This window comes from Brachyhypopomus gauderio, unplaced genomic scaffold (assembly GCF_052324685.1).
Source record: "Brachyhypopomus gauderio isolate BG-103 unplaced genomic scaffold, BGAUD_0.2 sc82, whole genome shotgun sequence".
NCBI classification, from domain to species: domain Eukaryota; kingdom Metazoa; phylum Chordata; class Actinopteri; order Gymnotiformes; family Hypopomidae; genus Brachyhypopomus; species Brachyhypopomus gauderio.
Window position 1 is genome coordinate 429,010 of NW_027506903.1, and position 18,991 is coordinate 448,000.

The 18,991-nt window shown below is 44.1% G+C and overlaps 4 protein-coding genes across 4 annotated transcripts; 2 read left to right on the plus strand and 2 right to left on the minus strand.

Moving 5' to 3' along the window:
- Window positions 1–938: 938 nt before the first annotated feature.
- Window positions 939–4,129, plus strand: LOC143493139 (uncharacterized). Its single transcript, XM_076991330.1, has 7 exons — window positions 939–1,061; window positions 1,710–1,813; window positions 2,239–2,267; window positions 2,393–2,453; window positions 2,731–2,865; window positions 3,001–3,104; window positions 3,421–4,129. The coding sequence occupies exons 2-7, from the start codon at window positions 1,717–1,719 to the stop codon at window positions 3,784–3,786; spliced, it is 792 nt and encodes a 263-aa protein (XP_076847445.1). The 5' UTR covers window positions 939–1,061; window positions 1,710–1,716; the 3' UTR covers window positions 3,787–4,129.
- Window positions 4,130–4,876: 747 nt separating this feature from the next.
- Window positions 4,877–7,783, minus strand: sf3a2 (splicing factor 3a, subunit 2). Its single transcript, XM_076991329.1, has 8 exons — window positions 7,742–7,783; window positions 7,134–7,382; window positions 6,980–7,026; window positions 6,769–6,878; window positions 6,628–6,677; window positions 6,135–6,275; window positions 5,868–5,936; window positions 4,877–5,680 (listed from the first exon to the last, which is right to left on the minus strand). The coding sequence occupies exons 2-8, from the start codon at window positions 7,329–7,331 to the stop codon at window positions 5,375–5,377; spliced, it is 921 nt and encodes a 306-aa protein (XP_076847444.1). The 5' UTR covers window positions 7,332–7,382; window positions 7,742–7,783; the 3' UTR covers window positions 4,877–5,374.
- Window positions 7,784–8,059: 276 nt separating this feature from the next.
- plekhj1 (pleckstrin homology domain containing, family J member 1) lies at window positions 8,060–11,332 on the plus strand. The gene is made up of 6 exons (XM_076991332.1): window positions 8,060–8,495; window positions 8,653–8,720; window positions 8,820–8,886; window positions 9,104–9,194; window positions 9,286–9,349; window positions 9,504–11,332. Exons 1-6 carry the CDS (start codon window positions 8,402–8,404, stop codon window positions 9,588–9,590), a joined length of 471 nt encoding a protein of 156 aa, XP_076847447.1. The 5' UTR covers window positions 8,060–8,401; the 3' UTR covers window positions 9,591–11,332.
- Window positions 11,333–17,058: 5,726 nt separating this feature from the next.
- tpgs1 (tubulin polyglutamylase complex subunit 1) lies at window positions 17,059–18,875 on the minus strand. The gene is made up of 2 exons (XM_076991327.1): window positions 18,392–18,875; window positions 17,059–17,940 (listed from the first exon to the last, which is right to left on the minus strand). Exons 1-2 carry the CDS (start codon window positions 18,691–18,693, stop codon window positions 17,394–17,396), a joined length of 849 nt encoding a protein of 282 aa, XP_076847442.1. The 5' UTR covers window positions 18,694–18,875; the 3' UTR covers window positions 17,059–17,393.
- Window positions 18,876–18,991: the final 116 nt, after the last annotated feature.

Here is an 18,991-nt window from a genome sequence, read left to right on the forward strand (position 1 = left end):
AAGGTCGCTCCACTAGTCTGATATTGAAGGTAAATGCAAAGATTCACCTAGATGCAATGTCAAAAAGACGCTCAAAACAAACAACAAAAGAATAAAGGAAAAAACAACAAAGTCTCTTCCCCTCACGACTCGGTTTATAAGGACAGGCGCGCACACACACACACACACACACACACACACACATCTGCCAGGTTACTCTCTTACCTTCACCCTACCAGACATCTAGTATCAATGAAATCATGCGTGAAGGGCAGTGACTACGTTCAAGCTCTGAGAATTGGGTCATGATGCAAGAACTGCCATAATACTGCCGCCTTAGTTTCAGCAAGGATTTTCTTGGTAAAGTCAACGGTATATTAAGATCGTGACCGGGAGCAATGCGACACTTACTGCCTAAACTGTTGTCTTCCAGAGTTATCTGTTGCAATTAAATAACAATTGTGGTTTAACAACCCACTGACGGTGCAATATTTTAATATTGAGTATATGAATAATCTCGCTCTCTATTTCTACTGATCACCACTAACGCGGATCTGTGCAACGACCACCTGCAATTAAAAAAATGAAGGATGGTTGTGCCCTCTAGTGGAGGTTTTGTAGAACTGCGCTGCAGAGGTCGACGACCTACTGCTGGTCACATTAAACATTTAATCCCTTGAAGATTCCATTGACGAACAAATACATTCTTAAACAAATTATATAAAAAGCAAAATGCAGTTTACAATACTGCATGTGTGTATCAGTTTATGATGAATATTTGCAATATAAGTAGTGACATGCTTAACATACTTGTAAATTAGTGTTTAAAACAATATTTTGGCACCAGAGGATGCTTGAACATTTCCTGCACTGTATATGACCGACGATGTGTAAGTGCGCGTATTCTCCACTGACGGCAACACTTACTCACCAGGGTTTCGGCTGCCCCGCTCCCCCAAACACCTGCTCTCGGCCGTCAGGGACACAAAAGGGGCGCGTGCGCGTGCGCGTGTTCACTCGCGCGCAAGTTCCACTCAGCGTCAGCCCCTGTCCCAGGTGTCCCACTCCTCATGTCTGTCCAGGTAAGGCTCACTATGGGGACGGTCCAGGTATTGATGTTGGCCGGATGTGGGGATTAGGTCGTCAGGCGTATATAAAGGTTCTCCAGCTCTGACTGTAGTGGGTTTTTAGCGGGTCTATTTGAGGACTGGAGCACTGCGCAATGTATTCACGCGCTCCTCACAAAACGTTACATCTACTGACAAAGTCCAGCATTAAGATGGTAGGCAGCTGACGTTAAATCAACAAGCAAGTCACTTTCAAAGTAAGTTCTTAGTAATTCCTTTGTGTGAAAGACCTTTTGTTATAAAAAGTCAGAGAAACTTGCTTTATAGTAACGGTTATTACAGCAGTGTTGCGTAATTGCTTGAATTTTTGTTTATGCCTTGGACCAGAACTTCAGAAGGCCTACAGACTTATCTGACACTACAGGGGAGACTTTGGAGCTGTCTAATAGCCTCTGTTATTTTATTGTTTATATATTTTTTATATTTTATATTTTTTAAATATATTTTAGATTTTCAATATTCTTCAACAGGTTCACTAAAGGAAAGGGAACCAAACATAAAACGTTCTCCAGATCGTTCATAGCCTACGACGTCGATGTTCTAGTATGGATTTCGTTGCTTATTATTTAGGGTATTGATAACAAAAACCTCTTAACCTCACAGGGGAAGCATGGATGACAGCACATACGAGATGTTTGAAGAAGAACTTGGGAAGCCATTACGGGACGTTTCTGCGGCCAAAAGCCTCTTACAAACTCGCCGGCCAGGTACACGTCCACTGTATTTTTTGCTATGGAAATGTATAATATGTGTTTTGCATCTAAACCAAACACAAACGAAGTCATCGCAGTCTTAGTAATATTGAGTTAACAATAATAATGTATTATTCTATTCATCGTATTAGTATGAAGGTAGAAAAGTGATGGAGCGCTCTATTAAATCAAAACAAAGCTCAGATATGCTCGAGGTCTAAAGGAGGACTGATATTTCAGGACATAAAAGCACCTGTGTGTCTAATTGTGTTTACCAGACTGTCTCTGACTGACATTGGCCATGTGCTAAACATAGTCAGCAGGCAATAGTAACATGACACTAGCAGGCCTGACAAACACTTAGAACAAACCCCCTGTCCCTGTTTCTTGCTTTCACTTATGAAAATGTACAAAAGTAGCTTCTCTTTTTCTTTTGTTAGAGTCACATACCCAGAGAAGGACCAGAGAGGTGAGTTGTCACAGTTAACGGGGCTCTATCGAAGCTCTATTGTCTCCAAACGTATATACTAAAAGCAACAGATATGGATTCAGTCCATATTGTTTTGAATGCATAAAATTAACTGCTTTGCGCAGGAGCCTCCAATCGTTCAACAAATCCCAAAGGCCGAACCACGTGAGGCTTTGCCCTCAAGAGGTAGTAAGTCCTCCTTCTCTGCTTCATACAATTATGCTAACATCTTTAATTATGCACACAAGAGATTAGTTATTATGGCAATGATGAAATTAGATTCTTAATTATGCTGAAATCGCATGCTAACTGGACCTGATTACTTTGTATTAACCATTAGCATTTTAGGCAACTGTACATATTGTATCAGACTGTACCCAGCAAATGCTACTTTTTCATTGTCATGCATGAATGCAATTTTGCTCGTGTTTAGAACTATTTTCTTTTGTCACCGCCCAATCAGTGTCTCTGCGTAAGGCCTTGTCCATTCAGAACCTGGCCCAGATCCAGGTCCCTTGGGAGGGTGTGACTCTGAACCGCTGTCTCCTCGTGGCCATCACCATAGTCGTCATTACGTCCGGCTTCCAAAGACTTCACGGTCAGCACTTTTGCGTCTAACGCTGTTCCCACAATGTGGCCTCCCTGTACGTTTCACTCCACTTGAGTGGACCGCACCACAGGGACCTAATATCGATGCGCTGATAGCAACGGGGTCTTCTCCCCTGTCCTTCAGACGTTGTGCGAGGTCAAAGGAATGGAGCTGACGTAGAACCTGCAAGAACTGCAGTTTATACCAGACACGCCACGCTGAGGAGGGGCCGGTTAGCACCGCCACAGGTAATCAGACAACCACCACGACCATTCACCATGGCTGCTAGCTTTAACACAATGCAGAATAAACCCACACAAATAATATAGAGTATAATCTCTGTATAAATACCAATACAGACAAGGGCAGCTTTTACAGCATAAATTAAAGTTGAATCTTGGACTAAACTGAACAGGGTGGGATTTCGATTTAAGGTTTTTGAACTAGAGGACGGGTAGCAAAGAAATATGGCAACAAAAATTACTTAGATGTTCCTAAGTGTCTGGTGAGTGTATGTGGATTTAAAGACACAGTTGCCGTGGTGACCGTGTTCTCTGTCCTCAGCTCAAGCCTGAAACCTCTTTGTGGGAAACATTTTTCTGGTGGGTGGCCGATGACGACGACGACGACGATGAAGAAGAAGAGAGAAGGCGAGTCAAATCAAGGAAGGTGATCCGAGAGAGAGCTTCCAGGGGCCTCAGGCCGCCCAAGCCCATCCTGGGCAGAAAGGCGCAGAAGCAAAGAGAGGAAAGGTTTAAAGTGCACAGAGGGAAGATGAGAGAGGACAAAGAAAGTCCTGCGAGAGTGACGGGACAAAGAGAGAATGACAAGAGACCAAAACGGAAAATTCCGGAAGAAGTGCAAGAGGAAGAGGCCACGCCAAAGAAGGTGACACGGGAAACCAAGATGGAGGCTATTCAGAACCAGTGAAGTGGTGTTAGTCAAAGTAGTGTTGCATGTTAGGCCGTGGGTGGCAGTAACAAAGGTGTTGTGTATCATGCAAACCATTGTAATTAGTAGAAGGAGCTTTATTAAGACATCAAAAGCCCCCGAGATACGACAGGTTTCTCAGAAAGCTCTGAAGATTAATAACTTAAGCAAGGTCTAAAAAAGGGATCTTCTTAATGATAGTTGTACACTAGAGGATAGATATTAATTAGATGGTGCTAGTGTAAATGTTTCAGATGTTGACACGCCTTTGGACTATTTGAAAATGATAAGACAAACAAAGCAGTTATTATTCTCCAGAATAAATCCAATCTGTTCTCTGCAATATGTGTTCTAGTTCATATTTAGCAACCTGTGTTAACACATCTTCTGATGCCTATGGACACATCAGTGATGTTCCTGCAATCACTGGGTGTTTCAGGTCCTTGAACTTCATATACCCCATTTTCCTCTGGGTTTTCGTTTTAATGTAAGTCCACTACTAAATAGTAGCACATGCAACAATGTATAAGTGATCACCAGATCAATTTCAACAGTTTAGTTTGACATTGGGACATCAGTATTCATGTACTTGGGGGAATTACATATCCCATGTTCATGATAGTGTTTTTTTTTGACAATACATAAGTGGGCCCGTTGCATCTTCATTTCTATAGCAAAGTTGCAGGTTTTACTTGGGCTATAATCCATATTTACACCTTTCATAACCCATTATCAATCTACATCAATACCGGGATCCCAAGTCATAGTTTTAATTTCTGGATTGTCTTTAAGTGCTTCCCTGCCGATACTAAACTTTTCTAGATCACATTTTAAAGCTAGAATTCACAAAGTCTTGATGATATTTCTTACATGGTAGCATACTGCAATTATTGAAGTATGATAAATTAACCACAGGTGTCTCTCCATGTAGTTAGAGCTGAATCTTGAGTTGACCTTCAATGTGCACACAAAGAACAGGAACAAGGGAACTGTTGTGGATGATCAAGACTTGAGCTTTAGTTCTTAAAAAAGCCACACTGCCAAAACTGCCCATGACCACAATCTCCAATTCCAACACAACACAAGTGAACACAATTATGCAACTTATTTTATTAATAAAAGAACAAGTTGGTGACTTGGGGTCAGATTACTTTGTTGGCCTCATGTCAGAAACAAGATCTGACATAAAAAAAAAAGAAAAACCGCTCCTCTAAACTGCTGAGTACTCTAGTCTCATAGATCAACAAGCTACTTTTAGGCTTCAGTTAAGGTAGCACCAAGTCGAGTCTGACCAATACAGTTGCTCTAAACTTGACCCATGCGCCAGTAATTAGTTGGATGAGAATACGATTCATGTTTAAATTAATTTTCTTCTTCTATGGTCTTTCAAGAGGTTGGAGGGGCTGTGATGCTGAGCAAAAAAACAAAGCGATTTAAAAACATTACAAAAATATCCATAATAACCACAATATCTTGATGTACATGAACATCCTGCCGGTGTATTTACAAAAATTAGACCTTTCAGACCACCTGCTGAATAAACTCACAACCAAATCCACTGTAAAGGAAAACCTCCAACGTCACACTCTCAGTTGTTTGGAGGAGGAGGGATCCCTCCTGGTCCATCAACAGGCAGTGGTGGTCGCAGGTGTGGAGGGAGAGCACCGGGAGGAGGCAAGCCAGGTGCATGGGGCATTTGTGGAGGTGCGGGGCCACTCGGGGGTGGCGGGGGCATGCCCGGCATACCCCCAGGGGGTGGGGGAGGCATTGCGTCACTGGGCGGACGAGGCCCAAGGCCAGTCATGAGAGGAGGGGGGCGTTTTATTCCAGCAGGGGGCATCTGGCTGGGTTGAGAAATAATCTTTTCCATCTTGAAGTGGAACTGCAGGAAAAACTATAGAGAGAAGCAAAGATGGGTTGTATATGAAGAGCCATAAAGTGCAAGAGTCAAAAGCAGTCTATGCAAATAAAAAGCTGTAAGGAAGCAGCCAGTGTAACCTCCAGCCAGAAAGGTTCGACTGTAACATGATTGCTAAAGCTCTACACGGGGGACACTTCAATCAAAAGTGAAAACTCCTTACTTGCTTCGTTTCCCTGTTCCAGTGTGTCCAGAAACGACTTTCTGATTTGTCTATCTCTCTGCTTGGAACCTGCGTATGTACAAAGAGAATCTTATTTTCTGCTGCATGAGAGATAACTCTGATGTTGATGCAATTAACGTGTGCTTGACCAAGATGCAGGTAAAATATACCTCCAAACAGCAGCCTCACACATCAAGTCATGTGACCATGTATTTTATACAATACAAAAATATCGGGATCGTTTTTAATTGTGAGTAATACGTTTACCTTAAATGCGATGGTCTCATAGGGTTCTGCTGCCAAGAGCAAATACTGCCAGCGGCGGTCGGGAGGTTCGATTCGCTGTTCGTATGCAGACATGAACCGATGCCGGGGCCCTATGCCCTCTGCAATCTCAGGGTAATCAATCTGAGACACACACACAAACACACACACATTTCAGACTCTCACCAGACTCTTAACTACATTTTGTTTCTAGGTTTGTCTGATGGACCATTTTCTTTTTTTGACACATATTCTGATGTTCCTCTGTAACGAATGGATAACCTCAGACTCAGAACACACAGTGGAAGTCTACGGAGCAGTTTTAGTAGAGATTCTTCTGCAAATGCCACTAGGTTTTGTATTGTGTTTCAAGTCCAGCAACAACTCAAAACTGTCCATGGTAATCGACCACTCAATATAGACACAGTAACTAAAGAGTCCGTAAAAAAAACACTGGAATAACTCTTTAGTGCAGAAAAAGTACAGATGATTTTACCTGGAAAAGCAGACTCTGTTGGCCAGTTTCTGGATCCCTCTGCTTTGTAACTGTTAATGAGCAAAGGAATAAAGGAATGAATCTCAAAACAAAGCAAATTACATTCCACGCTGAACCAATCACAGCATAGTGGACTTGTACCTTTGTATCCTGGTCTCCCAATCTTAACAAACTTCTTCACCTCCACTTTTACCTTCTCAGGGGCTGGTTGGGCAGGGGCCTCTTTGGCTTCTTTAGCTGCTCTTCTTGCTCTGATTGGGGGAAAAACAAAAACAAAAAAGAGACAACAAAGTGAGGTCTCAGATGCCACAAACATTCCTGGATGATATTCACATGTGCAACTTGTACTTACAAATTAGTCTGGTGTTTCTTTCCCTGTGTGTGTGCAAGGTAACTCCCCTGAGAAAGAAAGAATTTCACGAATACGGACGAGATCAATATTACAGTTGAAAAGCAGGCAGACTGAATAATATCCGTCAATACTGGTTGCAATTTTACAGGCTCACCTCATTATTATGAAGTGTCAGACACAGCTTGCACTCATATGAACCCAAATGATTTTTCATAAAGTATGGGTCCTTATTGATGTCTATCGTTTCCAGAGCGAGTTGCCGCAGTCGCTCCCTGCGGTCTCGGTTGCTCTCCGAGGCCGAAGCAACTCCACCGCTGCCGGTCTTGCCACCGGCTCTGTGTTGGAAATCCATCTTTACAGACAAGACCCAGAACCTGAGACTGGATGACTGGATGAGCCGAACCTAAATAATAACAAATAAATCAGGATATATGAGTACTCTAAAGAAAACCACCATTTAATGTAATACACAATAGTTAACTATGGTCAGACGTCAGTTAAAGAGAAATTCTCAGGAGTTTAAAGTAATTCTTCAGTGTCTATTTAGCTAACGTTAGCTAGCTAGCTAATTATCCAGCTAGTTAGTTAGCCAAGTATCCCCATTCAAACCAATGAGTGGTTTCTCTTTAACGTCAATAATATAGCTAATTATTTCTTTAATTTAACCTGCACATATACAGTACAATACAACATCCCCATATGAGCACAAGAACATCATGCATATCATGAAAACAGATTGTTTTTTACTAGTTAGCATGCTACCTCGACGTCTCGCTCACGCTTGCCGCTGTAAGTTCTGCAATGCGCAAGCGCTAAAAGAAAAAAAAATTACACTTCCTCTTCCTGTTATTTTGACACAAAAAACTTTATTGACATCATTTTACAAAATGTTAGTATACCCCTGTAAGCTCCAGATAATATTGTTATTATAGTTTTCCCTCTCTATTATGATTTTCAGTTATTTTACATAATAAAGACGAAACTCCAAACGTCTGTTTTGTGTACTACGGACTTTTATTTTGAAAATGTCTCTTTCTGGGGATGCCACCTTTTCAATGCCTCTATTTCCTACATAGACTTACAGTTTCCTTGTAGTGATTGGAAGTCACTAATGGTGAGCTTAGAGGTTGAGGTTGGGTAATGGCTAATCGGTATGTCTATCAACTAGTATGGAAACAGAACTAAAGCGTAAAAAGCAGAACCTTTTGAATGCGGTAGTTGTCGTTATAGGGACACGTTTGATAGTGTGAATCTGTAGCTGCTTATCTGAATAAAAAATTATGAATCGGACTAGGCAGCTACGGTTCTGCGAAGGCGGTTGTCTTTAGTTAAACTATGGTTCACCCAAACTAGCCAAATCATCACTCCACTGCTATATTCACGATGGAGAAGTTATTACACATTTAATTGCAAGGTGTCGAAATGCGCTTTAATGAGAAAGAGCTGGTGTTCCTGAGCCGCCAGCCGTCGGAGAGGGCGGCCGAGCTCGGAATGAAAGGACCCAAAAAAGGCGACGGTAGGTTTAAGGCGTTCAGTCTACAGTTAAATGAATCACATCCCCATTCAAAACCCTTATTTGTCGTGATTATCGTTTACACATACGTCTCCCGTACATGAAAATCTAACTATGAGTATTATACGCAATGTATTTGATGCCACTTTCTTCCTAACAGTTATGAAGAGGCGACTGGTGAAGCTGATAGTGAATTTCTTGTTTTACTTTCGTACAGACGAAGAGGAGGTGGGGGTTTGACAACTAGTAACATTAACTTTAGTACGATGGAGTCGTTAAGTTCAGGACTGTATCGATTAATGTTGGACGCGTTTATGTGTTTTGCAGCCAGTCGGGGCGTTGCTTTTGGAGCAGTGTCGAGTTGAGAGGGAGGATGATCTAGTCTTCTCCATCGGTGAGTTGAACGATGAGTTCAGCATCCTCTCATAGTACAGTAGGATATTTCAGAACAAGTGGGTTTAGCAAGAATGTGGTGTACCACGTATCTTTGGTACGTTGGAGGGGGGGGGGGGGGGGGCACTTGAGATTCTGCACTTCCTGTTTTACTCTGTGCAAATAGTATGCAAAATTTTCATGATGGCACATAAGGCAAAAATGGTTCTCCATGTCAGTCTTTCTAGATGAAGCTGAGAGAAAGTACCTGTTTGAATGTGACTCAAAGGAACAGTGCGTGGAATGGATTGAAGCAATCGTCAAAGCCAGGTCCATAAGATTTAATTTTACATATTTCATGCAACGTCTCATACTGTCCACATTTGAAACATACAATTTTCTTTTTCCTTTCTGGTGCCAGCTATGAGTTCATGAGGAAGAACCTGATCTTCTATCGTTCTGAGATCCATCGACTGACTGGAAAGGTAAAGACAGCATTCCTTAGTCACCAGAGGCTACATGTTTCCTGGAAGTACACCATAATGCATAACCGTACTCTACCTTAGCTTTTCAACTTGGGTCAGCTATCTCCGCCCATGTTAAGGTCTTTGATTGTGTTTGGTGTTCTCGTCCTTGTAGGACCCACTTGAGCAGTATGGGATTTCAGATGAGACCCGTTTTCAGGCCAGTAGTGGACTCCCACCTCTCCCCCCTCCCCCAACCTAACCCAATGGGTCTGGGCTGCAAAACCCTGTGCCTGTGGAGTGTGTCCAAAACATAAAACCTGCTGTCATTTTTGGTCCTATTCAGACTTTTTTTTTTCAAATGCAATTGTCACTTTTTTTGTTAATTGTCTGAAAGGACAAAAGGCTATATCACTGTATACTACTGTTTTAATGATTGTGCAGTTATATATTTTGCAGGTGGTTTTATTATACAGAATGGCACTGTTATGAAAATCAGCTGAGAATGAGCCAGTAGCAATGCCTTTTAAAGCATCTGATATAAAATAGTATTTCTTTACCTTATGTTTTAGGCTGTCGCGCTGATGGCCATTGTAATTTCTGTCAGCCATTACATCTTTTCTTGAGAAATAATAGGTTAGATCGGTTTTATAAATGTACAGCAAAGGCAAACTGGGCGTCTTGTGATTTGTGTTTTGTTTAGGGTTTTACTTTTAAGACACTGATACGCTTTTAGACACCAATTCTCATGATTCATGCTGGGGTTTTCACGACACTGTAAATACCGCCGCCTTATCTGCATTTAGCTTGGTAGATTAGATATTATTTTAACCAGATTAGTGTTAAACCTTTTGGCCTGTGCACACGTGTGCTAGTCTAAACCAAACCATGTCCTGTTTTTGCTCATTTTTTTCTTTATCTTTTAAGGTTCATCAGTCAGTGCAGAATTTTACGTCTAGGTGTGTTTTAAAGTGTAGGTTGTTAATTTAGGATAACCTTACTTCATGGCCAACATTTTAGTGTCCATTCATGTTACCCATGATGTAAATAGCCACAATAATCATCACCACAATCTTGTGAAAATGGTGAGCGTTAAAGAGGCACTAAAGCTGCTGCAGGCATGTCTCTGTGCTTCAGCAGCCCAGCCTGTGGCCTTGAGCTTAGACCTCTGCAATGAGTAGCCTTCTTCAAGGTGACCTTGTGTAAGGGCAATATGCAAATACCCACAGAGACGTTAAAAGGACAACAGGGTTGTTTGTCACATTTCACCAGGCAGGTGCAGCCAAGCACTTTTAGAAGAGAGAAAGGGTTAAATAAAGTTGATAAAAATATAATACATAGTTCATAAATAAAGTAAAATTAATAAACCTGTTCATATAGGCTACTTTACATAGACTTTGTTACTGTAAAAGGCATTTTATATCTAAGAGTGGAACTAATCAGAGCTGCTCTTTAGTAAGGGTACAGGGACTTGCTGTGTTTGTCCTTTTGCAGATATTTTTGAAGGGTTCTGTAATGTGCGTTTATTAGCAAAATGACACAAAACCTGACTAATGAATGAATGATTTCACTATGAGGGCGGGCCTATAGCAGCCTGTCCCTTTCACAGCCACTGCATTATTAGTCACTGTCTACATAATGGTACTGTAGCCAGCACTGCAAGTCAAACAAAAAGGTATATCTGGTTAACAACTAGCCTGCAGCATACAAAGCACAGATGAAGACAGATGCTGAACTGTATTTTGGAATCGAAGCAATAATTGAACTGTCCTGTGTGATTTGGGAGAGGGGTGTGTGCAGGGGTACCTGCTTTGTACACTGTACGCCGATGTATTTCAGTATAGCTGCATTAGAACTTGCTGTGTCAAACCTTTAACTTTCAGACCTTGATTTCAATTGTGTTTTGCTTCTGTAAACCATACAGTTGAATTGTATTTGTGTGGATCATTTTACAATCTAAAATAAGCTGTTTTATATTTTTAAAATAAAGCCATTTACACTTTTTAGATTCTACAGATGGTTCATTGGCTGAGACACTTGTTGCTTCTTAAGCCTGGTTTTATACTCGACGCGCCGGTCCGCGCGGCGAAAATGACGTAATCGCTGTGGCTCCGCCCGTGCGCGAGGGCCTCGCGCGCTGTCGCGACGCGAGGTCGTGCACCTCTCGAATTTTGTAACTTCGCGCGCGACCAGGCTTCAGCGATTACGTCATTTTCGCCGCGCGGACCCTCGCGCCGCGTCAAGTATAAACCAGGCTTAAACCAGGCTTTACAGTGAAAGAGCACTGGGATTTGCTCTGGGTTTTCAGTGCAGAACGTTCAGGCTGATAAAACTATACCAGGACTTAAGCCTGGTTTATACTTTCGCGAGTGACTGTAGCGCGCGGCTCCGCCCACCTCGCGCGACCCTGCGCGAGCGGTAGGCCCCGTTTATACTTTCGCGAACGTCGCGAGCGTCGCTGCAGTGTTCTCCGAAACGATAGGTGGCGATAGGTGGCAGCGGAGAATAAAAAACCTCTGCAAAACCGGGGAAAGAACATTTTACCTGACCAGAGACCGTATATATACACCAGGCATCAAACATAAATAGGCCCTATGGCTTTTGCAATGTTGTCCGAAACTATATGTGGTAATATAAAGAAACACCCCTCAAAAAAAGGGAATGTACATTTACCTGACGCATTTTAATGTTGCTTTGTGTTTCAGGTTTGAAAAGTGCTGGAATTTAGGCTAAAGTACATTAAAATGTTGAAATTACGTTAACAAATACGAGCCTCTCGTAATTCCAGGACGAAACATGAGAGAACGTGAAGACGTTAAGATTGGGCGTTTTGAAAATAAACCCATCAAATAATGTGATAAAAAAGCGAATAATTTCGATTCATTTCGAGTATATGTATAAATATTTAACTTAATTAAGTTTAACGTGCTGGGAAATATTGAAATGGACCTTTAAAGTGACGTACAAGTGCTTTAATTCCACCTTGTATAGGTGTATGAACCCTGCAAACATGACTTTGTCGATCGCGCTGAAGCGCGGCGCGCGCGCGAAGTTGCAAAATTCGAGAGGTGCACGACCTCGCGCAGCGACAGCACGCGAGGCACTCGCGCACGGGCGGAGCCTCAGCGATTACGTCATTTTCGCCGCGCGGACCCTCGCGCCGCTCGCGGCGCGTCAATATTTAACTTAATTATGTTTATCATGCTGGAAAATATTGAAATGGACCTTGAAAGTGCCGTACAAGTGCTTTAATTCCACCTTGTATAGGTGTATGAACCCTGCAAACATGACTTTGTCGATCGCGCTGAAGCGCGGCGCGCGCGCGAAGTTGCAAAATTCGAGAGGTGCACGACCTCGCGCACGGGCGGAGCCTCAGCGATTACGTCATTTTCGCCGCGCGGACCCTCGCGCCGCTCGCGGCGCGTCAATATTTAACTTAATTATGTTTATCATGCTGGAAAATATTGAAATGGACATTGAAAGTGCCGTACAAGTGCTTTAATTCCACCTTGTATAGGTGTATGAACCCTGCAAACATGACTTTGTCGATCGCGCTGAAGCGCGGCGCGCGCGCGAAGTTGCAAAATTCGAGAGGTGCACGACCTCGCGCACGGGCGGAGCCTCAGCGATTACGTCATTTTCGCCGCGCGGACCCTCGCGCCGCTCGCGGCGTGTCAAGTACTTTCGCGAGCGACCGTAGCGCGCGACTTCGCCCACCTCGCGCGACCCTGCGCGAGCGGTGTAGGCGTTTATACTTTCGCGAACGTCGCGAGCGGCGCTGCAGTGTTCTCCGAAACGATAGGTGGCGATAGGCGGCAGTGAAGAATAAAAAACCTCTGCAAAACCGGTGAAAGAACATTTTTACCTGACCAGAGACCGTATCAGGCATCAAACGTAAATATGGCTTTGCAGTGTTGTCCGAAACGATACGTTAACAAATACGAGCCTCTTGTAATTCCAGGACGAAACACGAGAGAATGTGAAGACGTTAAGATTGGGCGTTTTGAAAATAAACAACCATAAACTAATGTGATAAAAAAGCGAATTATTTCGATTCATTTCGAGTATATGTATAAATATTTAACTTAATTAAGTTTAACGTGCTGGGAAATATTGAAATGGACCTTTAAAGTGACGTACAAGTGCTTTAATTCCACCTTGTATAGGTGTATGAACCCGGCAAACATGACTTTGTCCATCGCGCTGAAGCGCGGCGCGCGTGCGAAGTTTTCCAGCATGATAAACATAATTAAGTTAAATATTGACGCGCCGCGAGCGGCGCGAGGGTCCGCGCGGCGAAAATGACGTAATCGCTGAGGCTCCGCCTGTGCGCGAGTGCCTCGCTGCGCGAGGTCGTGCACCTCTCGAATTTTGCAACTTCGCGCGCGCGCCGCGCTTCAGCGCGATCGACAAAGTCATGTTTGCAGGGTTCATACACCTATACAAGGTGGAATTAAAGCACTTGTACGTCACTTTAAAGGTCCATTTCAATATTTCCCAGCACGTTAAACTTAATTAAGTTAAATATTTATACATATACTCGAAATGAATCGAAATTATTCGCTTTTTTATCACATTATTTGATGGGTTTATTTTCAAAACGCCCAATCTTAACGTCTTCACGTTCTCTCATGTTTCGTCCTGGAATTACGAGAGGCTCGTATTTGTTAACGTAATTTCAACATTTTAATGTACTTTAGCCTAAATTCCAGCACTTTTCAAACCTGAAACACAAAGCAACATTAAAATGCGTCAGGTAAATGTACATTCCCTTTTTTTGAGGGGTGTTTCTTTATATTACCACATATAGTTTCGGACAACATTGCAAAAGCCATAGGGCCTATTTATGTTTGATGCCTGGTGTATATATACGGTCTCTGGTCAGGTAAAATGTTCTTTCCCCGGTTTTGCAGAGGTTTTTTATTCTCCGCTGCCACCTATCGCCACCTATCGTTTCGGAGAACACTGCAGCGACGCTCGCGACGTTCGCGAAAGTATAAACGGGGCCTACCGCTCGCGCAGGGTCGCGCGAGGTGGGCGGAGCCGCGCGCTACAGTCACTCGCGAAAGTATAAACCAGGCTTAAGTCCTGGTATAGTTTTATCAGCCTGAACGTTCTGCACTGAAAACCCAGAGCAAATCCCAGTGCTCTTTCACTGTAAAGCCTGGTTTAAGCCTGGTTTATACTTGACGCGGCGCGAGGGTCCGCGCGGCGAAAATGACGTAATCGCTGAAGCCTGGTCGCGCGCGAAGTTACAAAATTCGAGAGGTGCACGACCTCGCGCCGCGACAGCGCGCGAGGCCCTCGCGCACGGGCGGAGCCACAGCGATTACGTCATTTTCGCCGCGCGGACCCTCGCGCCGCTCGCGGCGCGTCGAGTATAAACCAGGCTTAAACCAGGCTTTATAGTACGCTTCTGTAGGCTTGACTCATGATGTGTTCCTTTTCTATTTCATGTCAAGTCTTTTCACAGTGTTTGCTCTTCCTACACAGACAGGGGCCTTTCACACCCTGAGTTACGTCTGGCCTTGTTTGAACATGTCGTTGGTTCCTGTTTGAGTTGCTGACAGAATCTGAAGTAAGCCCGTGGAGATTGGTCTGATGGTTTATACACTTACCACATTGTCTCAATCGAGTGCTTTTCTTTTTCACCTTCTAAATGACGCTGAAGCTTTGAAGCTACACACAAAATAAGGAAAATGGCAGTAAATTAATAGGATGTGAGAAACAGGAGGTGCAGTGGAGTTAGCAAACATCATGACAAAGACCACCAGGACCACACCGTCTACTGGAACGAGATCCAAACAGATGTTGGAAATGTGGCTGTCTGCGAGGACGACCCGGTAACAAACACCCAGATGAATTATTGATGCAGAGGTGTTTGTTAGGCTTCATGTTGAGTGCAGGACACCCAAGTGCAGAGATCCGTGGCGTCTCGCAGCATCCTGTGTCCTGCGAGCCCTTAGTCCCGCACTTCCATTTGCGGTTTGATGTGTCTGCTTACTCGAACCCCACCCCCCACCCCACCCCCCCACCTCAGCTTGCTGATGTTGACATCAGAGGCCACAAACACTGTTGTGTGCAAGATCAATGTGTGAAGGCATCCTTTGATGTTTCTAGATGAAACCTTTGCTAAACAAAAACAAAATCAGAAACTTTCCTACTGCAGTGTTTGTCCTAATAAAGATACAATTGGGCACAATATACTCAAAGCGATGGTTTCCTATTAGGTCTGAAGCACATCACAAGGTTGGCCCATTAAAAGAGCTGAGCTGATAACCTTAGCAACACATTAACTACTGGCTAAAGGCACAGCCCAAAATAGACTGAGCTATAGCAGAGCTCTGACTGGTTCTATTCTCGACAATATTAGTTCAGTATTTCTGGATCTAGATCAGGCTGCTAAAATTGTGTCCATTTGAGTTGCTTTGTAAACAATTTTAAGGTAATCGTGGAGTTCTAAAGTTCTCTGGAGCTTAATGTATCTGTGTTTTATTTAATTTACTGACATTTCTTTGTCATATGTCTTGGTTTAATGTGAGTAATTAATGTCGAACGAAAAGGAAACCGGAGGAACTCAATATGCAATTATTTAAACATGGTCTACTGAAGCTATACTGAATGTGAATTAGTTCAGAGCTTAGCTTTCAGTACTGAAGAAGGAACTAAGGCCTTTCTGTTCTGGAAAGTAAACACTGACATTGCCACACTTAACAAAATACCAAATACCTGGGTGCATGAGTAGGCATAATTCCACGAAATTAATAATAATGGCTTCACATTCAACGTGTTCCTTTTATTGTTGTGGGCATAAAGTGTTTCTGCATAATCTTATATTAATGAACAAAGCAACATCACAGTTGTAATGAAGCTACTCATTTATTCTCCAATTTATCCAAATTTGAAAGTTGAATATGACTTGAAAAATGTCTCTGAGGTCACAATAACATCTAAAAAAAGAGTCACAATTTTTACCACCGCACTTTTTAAAGTTACTCTTACAGCCTGGCGGAGTCAGAAAGTCACAGAGCAGATGAGTGACTAAGATGTCTAAGAGTAAGCACGCTAAGTGATTTTTATTATTATTTGAGCATTTTTCTCCTTCAGATGTTGCGTAAAATGCATATTCGTCAAACAATCACACGGTAAACCGAGACTTGTGGACCGTGTCACGGCCCCTCCGACTCAACAGTTCGAAGGACGCGACCTCGTAGTTATGGCAACGGAGAAGCCGCAGGAGGGGCGGGACCACAGCCGGCTGGCGCTGCACGAGCGCTGCGCACGCGCTGCAGGGTTTCCGTGTACATGCCCGTTAACCGGAACCGCTCTGGGTGAGTAGACCGTAGGCAACACGGATGTTGTTGAATGCATATTTGAAACAAACAAAAAATATTACCCTTCGAGACAGATAAATCGGAAGGGAAAAAGGGCGGGAGAACTACGACTCCTGAGATTTTTTCACTTCGTCCGTAGAACATTGCTCTTCATAAAACATATTAAATAACATGGTAACATTAACAACACATGTCGCATCTGATGGTGTGGAGAAAACACCGCCACGGTTATTGACGCCCTCTGCTGGGGAAATGAAGCAAAAACAGCAACTGCTAGAAACGGCTTTATCTGTACAATGCAGATATGAGCTCGGTTGACATTTTCCACTGCTCCAGAAAACAACACACCACACAGAGCCAGTCTGTCATATAACACAACTAGAACAGATCGCGCAATATGTTACATATCTTTAATCCTTACAGAGAACGGTGAAAATACTGCAGGTGGCACTGTTTACATGCAGAAGCATTTGTATGGCATTGCAAGAACAAACCAGCTGATTCGGATTTAAATATAGGATATAGTGACTAATAGAGTGGAATAAAGTGGCATATCTACACAATCACTGTTATGATTCTGAACTGTGATAAGGAAATGCCTCGTGCTTTAATCTTATCTCCATAAATAAATAATTCACTCCATATGAAGCAGGCAGGCACGTGGATCACGGGCTGACCGACCGAACATCTCTTTCCCTCAGTCCTAGCAAAAGCTGCCCCTCAGTTCCGGTTCAGCTCACCACTCGGACCCGGGCTACGAAGAGGGCGGCGGCCTCATCCTCAAACTCCCGCGCGTCCATCGTGGGCCCCGCCTGCTGCCCCGCCACGGCCCCCGCCCCGGCCATCGCGCGCGCCAGCTCGCCGGGCGAGATCATGGCACTGGCCTCCAGGTACCGGGCGGCGTCGGGCCCGTGCGAGGCCTCCAGCGCCCCCCGGAGGGCGGCCAGCACCGCGCGGCACAGCGCCCTGTCCGCGCTCTGCTCCGGGCTGCTCGCCACGGCCGCGTACAGGCACCGGGACTTGCGCACATAGTCGGCGAACACGGCGCACGTCAGCGCCCCCTGGCGGAAGAGCTCGAAGGGCACGGCCTCGTAGTCGTGGCAGCGGAGGCGCCGCAGGAGGGGCGCGGCGGCGGACATGGACAGGCCGCTGTCACTGCACAGGCACCGCAGGGTCTCCGTGTACAGGTGACCCGGAACGCCGCCCAACACCTGTCGACCAGAACCGTTCTGGGTGAGAAGGTCGTAGGCCACGCTGATGTTGTTGTTGAATGCAGCCCTGAAGCAAAAGCAATAGCGAAGATGTAAGTTAAAACGTACTAATACAGTTAGTTGATGTAGTGTCCTGCAGAATTTTTGCACCAGCCTTAATCTAACGCACACCTCAACCAAGTGTTCAATCAAATGCTGCGCAATTAAGATTAAATTCAGCGAGATGTTGATATGAGTGTGATATATGTGCACTATCGTTTAATGCTTTTAGGCATGCCGGGGTTGCACCGAAATCTGTGACCTGCAGAGAGCATCGTTGCACATTTTCTGCACGTGTGTCATATATTCTGACAACTGCTCTCATTTTTTATAATAATTTATTGTAATTTAGACGCAAGTTAATGTAAGCCTATTATAAAAGATTAGGTCTAAACGACATGCACCTCATGCATGCAGACGTGCATAACTGCATAACTAAAGGGGCCTGCCCTGCGTGCTCGGACACGTGTGTGCAGCACCGTTGTGAATGGTGGGCCAGGTTCAGGTGCCACAGCGCCCTGCTCAGCCGCTGCTCGTGCGTCGTATCGGGCTGCCGCCCGTCGCCTCGCTCCGCGGTGCCGTTCTCCGTCTCCAAGGCTAGGTTACCGAAGTGCTCGGCGAGGAAACCTATCGGGTCCTCCGACCGAGCCTCCACCAGTTTCAGCAACGCATTTCGCAGCAATGCGCTGACACCGGCCTGCGCGAGGAACTCGTGATCGCTCTCGGCTTTACCGAGTTTTGCGTCGGACGCGCCCACCCCGGACCTCCTCTTTTCCGCCATTGTGTGCCTGAATTATCTGCGCGCACGCAAATACTTTTTCTAAATATTATGTCCAGGCATGCATGTTAGCTACAAATGAACAATATAATTGCGAATTCGTTTAGCTAACCTTTATTGTAGCACACAATCAGCTAGCTAGTCAGGCACGCAACTGCGGGAGGGGAGTGAGGTTGCTATGGACGCTGCTGACATGCGCAGTTGAACTCGTCAAATACTAGTAGGCCAAAAGTATTCAAAATCAAAGACAGTAGTCGTCCATGTTTGTTAGTATGTGTTTTTAAGTTTTTGTAATTAAATG

Coding starts and splice junctions, on each gene's coding strand:
- LOC143493139 (XM_076991330.1), top strand. CDS start 1,717: ATGGATGACAGCACATACGAGATGTTTGAAGAAGAACTTGGGAAGCCA. Junction 2,268..2,392: donor CCCAGAGAAGGACCAGAGAG/GTGAGTTGTCAC, acceptor TGCTTTGCGCAG/GAGCCTCCAATCGTTCAACA. Junction 2,866..3,000: donor CGGCTTCCAAAGACTTCACG/GTCAGCACTTTT, acceptor CCTGTCCTTCAG/ACGTTGTGCGAGGTCAAAGG.
- plekhj1 (XM_076991332.1), top strand. CDS start 8,402: ATGCGCTTTAATGAGAAAGAGCTGGTGTTCCTGAGCCGCCAGCCGTCG. Junction 8,496..8,652: donor AGGACCCAAAAAAGGCGACG/GTAGGTTTAAGG, acceptor TCTTCCTAACAG/TTATGAAGAGGCGACTGGTG. Junction 9,350..9,503: donor TCCATCGACTGACTGGAAAG/GTAAAGACAGCA, acceptor TCGTCCTTGTAG/GACCCACTTGAGCAGTATGG.
- sf3a2 (XM_076991329.1), bottom strand. CDS start 7,331: ATGGATTTCCAACACAGAGCCGGTGGCAAGACCGGCAGCGGTGGAGTT. Junction 6,678..6,768: donor TGGGAGACCAGGATACAAAG/GTACAAGTCCAC, acceptor GCTCATTAACAG/TTACAAAGCAGAGGGATCCA. Junction 5,937..6,134: donor ATGAGACCATCGCATTTAAG/GTAAACGTATTA, acceptor GTACATACGCAG/GTTCCAAGCAGAGAGATAGA.
- tpgs1 (XM_076991327.1), bottom strand. CDS start 18,693: ATGGCGGAAAAGAGGAGGTCCGGGGTGGGCGCGTCCGACGCAAAACTC. Junction 17,941..18,391: donor CTGGCCCACCATTCACAACG/GTGCTGCACACA, acceptor CTTTTGCTTCAG/GGCTGCATTCAACAACAACA.